This window comes from Haematobia irritans, chromosome 1 (assembly GCF_050003625.1).
Source record: "Haematobia irritans isolate KBUSLIRL chromosome 1, ASM5000362v1, whole genome shotgun sequence".
NCBI lineage: Eukaryota > Metazoa > Arthropoda > Insecta > Diptera > Muscidae > Haematobia > Haematobia irritans.
In genome coordinates, this window is record NC_134397.1 from 252,344,260 (window position 1) to 252,356,376 (window position 12,117).

The 12,117-nt window shown below is 27.5% G+C and overlaps 1 protein-coding gene across 5 annotated transcripts in view; it reads left to right on the top strand.

Moving 5' to 3' along the window:
* The window catches only part of mbc (dedicator of cytokinesis protein myoblast city), a 191,824-nt gene that overhangs the window by 127,460 nt on the left and 52,247 nt on the right, over positions 1-12,117 (top strand). For 4 of the 5 annotated variants that reach the window (XM_075289378.1, XM_075289369.1, XM_075289387.1 and 1 more), the window contains exon 12: positions 8,634-8,747. The exons of the other annotated variant lie outside the window; for it this stretch is intronic. In XM_075289378.1, the coding sequence (XP_075145493.1) occupies positions 8,634-8,747 (114 nt within the window). The remainder of the gene's footprint in view (positions 1-8,633; positions 8,748-12,117) is intronic. 5 annotated transcript variants of the gene reach the window in all.

The following is a 12,117-nucleotide window of genomic DNA, read 5'->3' on the forward strand; positions in this document are numbered from 1 at the left end:
ATTGAAATATGTTGTCGCTTTATATGCGGGCTGTCTACCAAAAATACTAGATTTTTTACTGTTTGGTAGATTGGTAGAATTCTTGATATTTTTGAAGATTTTGCCAAATATTCCTCTTCAACTATGAAATGCTTCATAAATTTTCTATAGAAATAAAATTTTGACAAAATTTCCTAAAGAAATAAAATATTGACAAAATTTTCTATAGAAGTAAAAATTTGACAAAATTTTCTAAAGAAATAAAATTTTGACAAAATTTTTTATAGAAATATAAAATTTTGACAAATTTTTTTATAGAAATATAAAATTTTGACAAAATTTTCTATAGAAATATAAAATTTTGACAAAATTTTCTATAGAAATATAAAATTTTGACAAAATTTTCTATAGAAATATAAACTATATAAAAATATAAGCTACATAAAATTATGGACCGATATGGACCAATTTTTGCATGTTTGCTAGAGACCATATACTAACACCATGTACCAAATTTCAACCGGATCGGATGAAATTTGCTTCTCTTAGACGCTCCGCAAACCAAATCTAAGGATCGGTTTATATGAGGGCTATATATAATTATGGACCGATATGGATCAATTTTTGCATGTTTGCTAGAGACCATATACTAACACCATATACCAAATTTCAACCGGATCGGAAGAATTTTGCTCCTCCAAGAGGATCCGCAAGCCAAATTTTCTATACAAACAAAATTTTGACAAAATTTCCTAAAGAAATAAAATTTTGACAAAATTTCCTAAAGAAATAAAATTTTGACCAAATTTGCTATAGAAAAAAATCGTGACAAAATTTTCTATGACAATAAAATTTTAGTAGATTATTTTTGGTTCGAGTGGCAATCGTGATTTTTCTGTGATTGGGATCGGTTTATATGGGGGCTATATATAATTATGGGCCGATATGGACCAATTTTTGCATGTTTGTTAGAGACCATATACTAACACCATGTACCTAATTTTAGTCAGATCAGATGAACTAGGCTTCTTTTAGAGGCTCCGCAAGCCAAATCTGGGGATCCGTTTATATGGGGGCTATACGTAAAAGTAATCCGATGTGGCCCATTTGCAATACCATCTGACCGACATCAATAACAAGTACTTTTGCCAAGTTTCATAGGGTCTTAGAGCAATATTTCGATGTGTTACAAACGGAAAGGCAAAGTTAATATCCTATGGTGGGGGGTATAAAAAGTAAAAATATTTTTACACGTGCATAAATTCCAAGACCAAATACTGCCTTTTGAAAATCATTTAAAATCATTGTATTGTATTCTCAAAGTCTAAGTGAGCCTGAATCTTAATCGGGCTGCCACTTTAACCTATCACCATACATTCTTCTGGCTATTGACCATAGTAGGGTGAGTGTTCCTTGGGGGGGAACGGGAAATCCTACTCGATAACAAAATACACAATATGTTATGAAGTGTCTTACCTGTCAACATAGAGGAAACTGAATTAATTTTATTTCGTTTGAAATACGAAGGAATGCTATCGTTTGATATACAGAAAGAGGACATTTATGCGTCGGGGCTTGAGCCCCTAGTTTATCCCAACAAACAAAAATTGGTACCTCGTTGGATAGAAGTACGTATTTAAACTTCATCTCAAGAATCTATGAATAGGTTTATAAACAAGCTACTGCAGATTTAAAGACCGGAGGAGAAGTAGGAGTATCTAAGTTATTTATGTCTGATCCTCTCTAGCGATAGAAAAATAAGTTTTCATTTTGAAGTCACCTCACTTCTTAGCTAGGAAGTCTATACAATTTTCACAGTCCTTCCACGGATACAATAGTCAGAAAACGAATATTTGCTATTTATATGAAAATATATGAAAAATTCACAAAATCGGAGGCGGCTTTATGAAAATCATCTAAAATCGACTTTGTTGTTGGCGAAAAATCTGTTTTTGATGTTAGCCGATCCGAATTTATGTGCTAAATCAAATAAATTAATTTCTCATCTTGTAATGGAACCTAAATATATTATTTGCAGATTTTATAATTTTTGTTTTAAGTGTCATTTTACTATGGAAACCATTAGTGCTTTCCATAATGAACAACAATGTTTTAATTGAGCAAAATATATATGTATATTTTTTTATATGCCTATACTTTTATATGTTTTGCCATGTATGTCAGTAGAATATTTTAATTTCTATAGTTAATAGATTTTATTATTATTATTTTTATTTAATAATATTTTATGTTATGCATGTATGCCTGCTTTTTTCTTTTAAATGTTATGCTAAAATGTCTGTTTTGTTATGTTCACATATTATACTTTTATTAATTGATTTAAACATATATAAGTATAAACATAATGTAATTTAGAAATAAAAACAAATTTTTAAAATTTTATTTCTTACATTTTAATATTAAATTTGTTATAGTTATTGTAATAATTCTGTAAATGAACGCACAAAAAATTCAATTTCAATCAAAAATTAAATTATTTGCGTTATTGAAATCAACAAATATTTTATTTTTGTGTGTAACATTTAATTAGGATGATTATGCACGCTAGCGCTGATAAAAGAAATATACAAATATTATGACCACATACATACATATACAATAAGTAGTGTAGTATTCGTTATGTTTTTTTTTTTTAATTTCTATTCTATAGAAAGAAATATCGCCAATAATGTGTTAATTAAAACATAAATCAATCACACAAATATTTTTATTTTATTTTAATTTACGTTAATGAATGATATCACCTCACCGTTTTCGTAATTGGGGAGACTATGTTTGAAAATTAATTGGATCTTTATACCAATAAAGAAATACCACAAAAATATGTCAATAAAATTTTTATACCCTGCGCCACATTGTGAAACAGGGTGTTATAAGTTAGTGCATATGTTTGCAACACCCAAAAGGAGACGAGATAGACACATGGTGTCTTTGGCAATAATGCTCAGGGTGGGGCCCTGAGTCGATCCATGTCCGTCTGTCCGTCCCTCTGTCTGTGAACACATTTTTGTGATCAAAGTCTAGGTCGCAGTTTAAGTCCAATCGCCTTCAAATTTGGCACAAGTTCCTGTTTCGGGTCAGAATAATAGAACCCTATTAATTTTGGAAGAAATCGGTTCAGATTTCGATATAGCTCCCATATATATCCTTCGCCCGATATGCACTTATATGGACCCAGAAGCCAGAGTTTTACCCTGATTTGCTTGAAATTTTACACCAGGAGAACAATAAGTACTACAGTCAGGTGTGCCAAATTTGAAATCGGTTCAGATTGAGATATAAATCTTATATATATCTTTCGCCCGATATAGACTTATATGGCCGCAGAAGCCAGACTTTTAAGCCAATTTGGTTGAAATTTTGCACTAGCAGTACAATTAGTAGTGTAGTCAAGTGTGCTAAATTTTATTGAAATCGGTTCAGATTTAGATATAGCTCCCATATATATCTTTCGCCCGATTTTCCGTCATATGATCACAGAGTTCAAAGTTGTAGTCCGATTTACGTCAAATTTTGCACAGGCAGTAGAATTAAAATACTAAGTATGCATGTCAAATTTTATTGAAATTGGTTCAGATTTCTATGTTGCTTCCATATATATAATTTTCCGATTTGGGCAAAAATGTCCAAAGTACCCACATTTTCCTTATAAAATCGTTACTGCTAAGTCGAAAACTTGTAAAAGTGACTCAAATTTTCCTTTATTTCTAATACGTATCTATCGACCGATAAATCATAAACACACTTTTGCGAAGTTGCCTCAAAATTGGTTCAGATTAAAATGTTTCCCATAATTTTACTAACATTGTGTTTTCCACCCCAGGGCATTAGCCGACTTAAATTTAAAGTTTATAAATATTGTAGAACTCAGTCCAGATCTGGTCAGATTTAAATATATGTATTTGTGACTAAAACCTTTATATGTAGCACCCAACACACTTGACGTATTTGATATAGTATCGATAATGTGGATTTACAAAGTGGTGCCCCGCCCGACTTTAGACTTTCCTTACTTGTTTTAATTTAAAAAAAAAAATTTGGTTTCAATTGATATTCTAATCAAAATAAAATTCCATTTCCATTTTTATTAGATTTGCCTAAAAATGGAAATCTAAAGGTATTTTAGGACCACAAAAAGGTGTGCATTGGTCGTCCATATTCTGGTATAACCCCGATCTTCCGATTTTACTTCTTGGGCTTCTAGAATCCATAGATTTTTTTCAATTTGCCTGAAATTGGAAATCTAGAGGTTTTCTAGGACCACAAATAGGTGTGCCGAATATGGTGTGTATCGGTCCACGGTTTGGTATAGCACCCCATATAGCACAATCTCCCACTTTGACTTCTTGGGCTTCTAGACACCGCAACTTTTATCCGATTTATGGGAAATACAAAATCTGGAGATATAAGTAAACCGAATATGATGTGTATCGGTTCATTGTTTCGTATTTACCTCATAAAGACCGATCTCCAGATTTAACCTCTTAAGTGTGTGGACAACCCAATTATTTGGGTTCACACATATGTAAGTAAGCCGAGCATGGGGCGTATCGATTGGTTTTGTTATACCCTTCATATAGACCGATCTCCCGATTTGACTTCGAGATATCGCAATTTTTTCCGATTTGCCGGATAGAGGTACTTTTGGTCCGTAAAAAGGTGCAGCGAATATGTTGTTGATCGGTCCAAGTTTTCGCATAGCTCCCATATGTTAAGTCTCCCAATTTCTATGTTGGTATATATGTTTGCTGGGCAGAGTGTCTGTCATCAAATCCACCTGAAATTATTATTTATAAAAAAGATTATTAATAGAGTAAATATTTTATAAATTTAATTTGGAAAAGTTATTGGCGATATATTTTTCTCGGAAAATATATATTTTTTAAATCAGGTCCTTTAAAATAATTGCTTCTTAAACAAAGTCAAAGCTACTTGAAAAAAATAAATATGATTTGATAGTTTCTAAGTAAATATATCACATACACATTATTTATTAATATTATTTAGCATTTCATCATCCATAGTACGATATGAAAAAAAAACACACACACACAATTATATAATTAATTAATTTGTTATACATTCATTGCACCCTCAACTCTACACCACAACACACCATTCATTTATAAGTTTGTTGTACTGCCACTTCACATCATTTGTTATTAATAAGTTTTTGTTTTTATCGAATATGCCTACGCAACAGAACATATACAAATTTAAATCATATAAAAATTTAAATCAATATTTTAATTGGATTTTTGAATATTAATAAATTAAAATATTAATAGATTCAATTTGATTTGTATAATCAAACCAAATGGTTTTATATATTTGATTTGCACAGAAAAAAAATTTTCACGAAAATTTTTCCAATTAAATTTTTCCAATTTTTTAAAAATATTCAATTAACAATTTAATTGATTTAACAAAAATTTTAATTAAAACAAAAATCAATCACAGAAATTAATAGTACCAATTAATTTTTTAATTGGATCAATTTTTATACCCTCCACCATAGGATGGGGGTATATTAACTTTGTCATTCCGTTTGTAACACATCGAAATATTGCTCTAAGACCCCATAAAGTATATATATTCTGGGTCGTGGTGAAATTCTGAGTCGATCGGAGCATGTCCGTCCGTCCGTCCGTCCATCTGTTGAAATAACGCTAACTTCCGAACGAAACAAGCTATCGGCTTGAAACTTGGCACAAGTATTTTTTATTGATGTAGGTCGGATGGTATTGAAAATGGGCCATATCGGTCCACTTTTACGTATAGCCCCCATATAAACGGACCCCAAAATTTGGCTTGCGATTGCTCTAAGAGAAGAAAATTTCATCCAATCCGGCTGAAATTTGGTACATGGTGTTAGTATATGGTATCTAACAACCATGCAAAAATTGGTCCATATCGGTCAATAATTACATATAGCCACCATATAAACCGATCCCCCGATTTGGCTTGCGGAGCCTCTAAGAGAACCAAATTTCATCCGATCCGTCTGAAATTTGGTACATGGTGTTAGTATATGGTCTCTAACAACCATGCAAAAATTGGTCCACATCGGTCAATAATTACATATAGCCACCATATAAACCGATCCCCCGATTTGGCTTGCGGAGCCTCTAAGAGAACCAAATTTCATCCGATCCGGCTGAAATTTGGTACATGATGTTAGTATATGGTCTCTAACAACCATGCAAAAATTGGTCCACATCGGTCCATAATTATATATTGCTCTCATATAAACCGATCCCCCGATTTGGCTTGCGGAGCCTCTAAGAGAAGCAAATTTCATCCGATCCGGCTGAAATTTGGTACATGGTGTTAGTATATGGTCTCTAACAACCGTGCAAAAATTGGTCCATATCGGCCCATTATTACATATAGCCCCTATATAAACCGATCCTCCGATTTGGCTTGCGGAGCCTCTAAGAGAACCAAATTTCATCCGATCCGGCTGAAATTTGGTACATGGTGTTAGTGTATGGTCTCTAACAACCGTGCAAAAAATTGGTCCATATCGGTCCATAATAATATATAGCCCCCATATAAGCCGATCCCCAGATTTGACCTCCGAAGCCTCTTAGAGGAGCAAAATTCATCAGATCCGGTTGAAATTGGGTACGTGGTGTTAGTATATGGTATCTAACAACCATGCAAGAATAGGTCCATATCGGTCCATAATTATATATAGCCCCCATATAAATCGATCCCCAGATTTGTCCTCCGGAGCGTCTTGGAGGAGCAAAAGTCATCCGATCCGGTTGAAATTTGGTACATGGTATTGGTATATGTTCTCTAATGACCATGCAAAAATTGGTCCATATCGGTCCATAATTATATATAGCCCCCATATAAATCGATTCCCAGATATGTCCTCCGGAGCCTCTTGGAGGAGCAAAATTCATCCGATCCGGTTGAAATTTGGAACATAGTGTTAGTATAAGGCCGCTAATATTCATGCCAAAATTGGTCCATATCGGTCTATAGTTATATATAGCCGATCCCCAATCACACAAAAATTGGTCCATATCGATTCATATTCATGGTTGCCACTCGAGCCAAAAATAATCTACCAAAATTTTATTTTTATGGAAAACATTGTCAAAATGTTATTTCTATAGAAAATTTTGTCAAAATGTTATTTCTATAGAAAATTTTGTCAAAATTTTATTTCTATAGAAAATTTTGTCAAAATTTTATTTTTATGGAAAACATTGTCAAAATGTTATTTCTATAGAAAATTTTGTCAAAATTTTATTTCTATAGAAAATTTTGTCAAAATTTTATTTCTATAGAAAATTTTTTCCAAATTTTATTTCTATAGAAAATTTTTTCCAAATTTTATTTCTATAGAAAATTTTTTCCAAATTTTATTTCTATAGAAAATTTTTTCCAAATTTTATTTCTATAGAAAATTTTTTCCAAATTTTATTTCTATAGAAAATTTTTTCCAAATTTTACTTCTATAGAAAATGTTGTTAACATTTTATTTTGTCAAAATTTTATTTCTATAGAAACTTTAAACTTAATTATATACGTATGGACTACCTTGTAATTTAGAAGACTGTATTAGGAAGTTTTAAGATACCTTGCCATCGGCAAGTGTTACCGCAACCCAAGTAATTCGATTGTGGATGACAGTCTTCAGTAGAAGTTTCTACGCAATCCATGGTGGAGGGTACACAAGCTTCGGCCTGGCCGAACTTACAGCCGTATATACTTGTTTTAATTGACTTTCAATTATTTTTTTAATTTAATTTCAATTAATTTTTTAATTTGACTTTCAATTAATTTTTTTATTTGACTTTCAATTAATTTTTTAATTGATGCTATCACTTCTGTGATTGAAAACATTTCAATTAAAAAATTAATTGACTCAATTAATTTCGTTATTGAATCAGAATTTTTTTGTTGTTTTTTTTTTGTAGCGTTAGGTTGTATAGTTATCTGTTGCATTAGGCGTTTTTTTTTAGCTATTATTATAATTGTTTTTTTATTAGTTATAACCCACATCCATCATCATCACCATCATCATGACTACCATAATATAATAAAATAGTTAGTAACATTTTCTTATATGTTTATCTTTTGTTTTGTGATCCTCAAACAACTACGAAAATCCAACATAGCCACCACCCTATATTACATGAAATCATTTGAATGTGTTCACCGCCACTCTGTTGTGTTTTCTTAATTTTGTTTTCTAATTTAATGGGTTTAATTTTCTTTTTATTAATTTTCATTTTTGTTTTGTTTTTCTATTTAAAATTATTTAAAACAAAAATCTTTTCTTGTTTGTAACTAGTCAATTTTTTTTTTGTAATTTCGAGCACATATATCCATAGACTTGTTCATATCTCTGCCAAAAAAAAAGGAAGAGCATATGGATGTTAACAGATTCATTAATTTCTCGTTTTTTTGTTTTTATCCTAGAATATTAAAAAATGATATAGTCCAAATTTTCTTATTATATATTTCTCTATATATTTTGCTTTTCTCTATATCGTTTTTTTTTTACTCTCATTCACAATCAAAACAAAAAAAAAAAAAAAACAATTGTTTTTTTTATTCGCTTTAAAATGCTTGATATTTGCATTAACAAACAAACAAAAAAACCTAAATAGGGCGATACCAAATCTGATATCTGGCAACAAGAAAAAAATCTTTCGAAAGCAGCCAAAGTTCTTGGACAATTAAAATCGCATCTGCATACACGTGAAACAACAGCGAAACAAAAGGTAAACACCAATTTCTTCAATATTCAAATAGATCCATTTCCACATATTCCCAGGAAAACTAAAACAACTACAACATCGTAAGGTGGCATCAATAAATATATATATGAATCCCTAGACAAAAGAAAAAAAAAATATAATCACGAAAATCATATAAAAAAGTTTAGATTTTCCGTAAAGAACGTTTAATAAACAAATAATTGATACTATGAATTTTTTAATTAAAACTAAAAATGAATTTAATTAATTAAGAGAAATTCTTGTTTTGTGAAATGATGAACATAAGATTGAAGGGCTTTTAATAAAAAAATTATTAAAAAAAAAACTAAAAAATTAGGATTCCTCAGTTTTCGTATTGAAACAAAAATAATATATTTTTTTTTGGCTTTATTCAGTTAGAATTTATTATTGCAATTTTTTTAATTTTTATATTTATATTTTTATTTTCATTTTTATATTAATTTTTATAATGGTTTAACATTTTTTTATATATAAAGTTAATTTTGTAGTATTTTTGTAACCATCTTCTAATGGCCCACTGGCTTGGTTATTTTCAAAATAAATATAAATAAATAAATCAAATAAAATAAAAAAAATAAAAATAAAATTTGTATTATTACAAAAAGAAAAAAACCTATCGCCAATATTTTTTCATATAAAAACTTAATTGATTTCATTAATTTTTTTAATAAAAATAAAAATCATTCACAGATATTATTTAGACCAATTAATGTTTCAATTGGTAAAATTCAATTTTAAATATCAAAAATTTTATAATAAATAAATATAATAAAATAAAAAAATTAAAAATTTTATTATTACACATTAAAAATATCACCAATTTTTTTTAATAAAAACATAATTGATTTCATAAATTTTTTCAATAAAAATAAAAATCATTCACAGAAATTATTTAGACCAATTAAAGTTTTAATTGCCAAAATTTAATTTTAAAAATCAAAAATTTTATGATAAATAAATTAAAATTACACAGCAAAAATATCACCAATATTTTTCAAATAAAAACTTTGATTTCATTCATTTTTTAATCGAAATAAAAATCATTCACAAAAATTATTTAGTCCAATTAAAGTTTTAATTTACAAAATTTAATTTTAAAAATAAAAAATTATATAATAAATAAATAACATAAAATAAAAAATTTTGAAAATTTAATTATTACACAGAACAAAATATCACCAATTTTTTTTCAAATAAAAACTTTGATTTCATTCATTTTTTAATAAAAATAAAAATCATTCACAGAAATTATTAAGACTAATTAATGATTTAATTGGCAATAAATAATTTTAAAAAATCAAAAATTTTATAATAAATATATAAATAAAATAAAAAAAAATATTATTACACAGAAAAAATATCACCAATATTTTTTCAAATAAAAACTTTGATTTCATTCATTTTTTAATCAAAATAAAAATCATTCACAGAAATTACTTAGACCAATTAAAGTTTTAATTGACAAAATTTAATTTTAAAAATGAAAAATTTTATAATAAATAAAATAAAAAAATTAAAAATTTCATTATAGCACAGAAAAAAAATATCACCAATATTTTTTCAAATAAAAACTTAATTGATTTCATTAATTTTTTAATAAAAATAAAAATCATTCACAAAAATTATTTAGACCAATTAATGTTTTAATTGGCAAAAATTAATTACAAATCAAAAATTTTATAATAAATAAAAATTTACAAATTTTATTATTACACAAAATATCAATATTTTTTCAATTAAAAACTTAAATAATTTCATTAATTTTTTAATCAAACTAAAGATCATTCACAGAAATTATTTAGACCAATTAATGTTTTAATTAACAAAATTTAATTTTAAAAATCAAAAATTTTATAATAAATAAAATAAATAAAATAAAACAAAAATTTTATTATAACACAGAAAAAATATCACCAATATTTTTTTTTTTTCAAATAATTGATTTCATTAATCATTCACAAAAATTATTTAGACCAATTAATGTTTTAATTGGCAAAAATTAATTAAAATCAAAAATTTTGGAAGTAGTGCAAAATTGGCGCAGAAGCGATGAATTTAACATGGACTTGTCATAGGACGGATGTTCACCATTTCAAAAGCCGTTGCACTGAATTTGCATCATTTCTTACTCTGTGGTTCGAATTCGGTGTTTTGGATGTGAATTAAAAAAATGTTGTCATATTTTGACAAATAAATAATTTTTATAATTTTTTATGATTTTCTAATGCATTCTAACACTTGTCTGAAATGTTTGAATTAAAATATTTTTAAAAATTCCAAATATTTCTTGAATGGATTTAGATTTTTTTTCGGCAAAATTTCAATAAGTTGTACCATTTTTTTAATGCTTATACTGTTTAAAAAAAAAAATTAATTTGCCCATGAAAAATAAGAAAACAAAACAATTATAAATAATTGAATTAAAAGAACTTCCTGTGTAGTTAAAATGCTTTTAAAGTTGTGCCTTTGGAAGAATTTCCAAATTTTTTTTTGCTGGGTAGTAAATAAATAAAATAAAAAAAATAAATTTTATTATTAAACAAAAAGACCATATAGATATATCACCACTACTTTTTCAAATAAAAACTTAAATGATTTCATTAATATTTTAATCAAACTAAAAATCATTCACAAAAATTATTTAGACCAATTAATGTTTTAATTGGCAAAATTTAATTTTAAAAATCAAAAATTTTATAATAAATAAATAAATTCAAATTACACAGAAAAAAATAACACCAATATTTTTCACATAAAAACTTAATTGATTTCATTAATTTTTTAATAAAAATAAAAATCGTTCACAAAAATTATTTAATTAAAATCAAAAATTTTGGAAGTAGTGCAAAATTGGCGCAGAAGCGATGAATTTAACATGGACTTGTCATAGGACGGATGTTCACCATTTCAAAAGCCGTTGCACTGAATTTGCATCATTTCTTACTCTGTGGTTCGAATTCGGTGTTTTGGATGTGAATTAAAAAAATGTCATATTTTGACAAATAAATAATTTTTATAATTTTTTATGATTTTCTAATGCATTCTAACACTTGTCTGAAATGTTTGAATTAAAATATTTTTAAAAATTCCAAATATTTCTTGAATGGATTTAGATTTTTTTCGGCAAAATTTCAATAAGTTGTACCATTTTTTTAATGCTTATACTGTTTAAAAAAAATTAATTTGCCCATGAAAAATAAGAAAACAAAACAATTATAAATAATTGAATTAAAAGAACTTCCTGTGTAGTTAAAATGCTTTTAAAGTTGTGCCTTTGGAAGAATTTCCAAATTTTTTTGCTGGGTAGTAAATAAATAAAATAAAAAAAAAATAAATTTTATTATTAAACAAA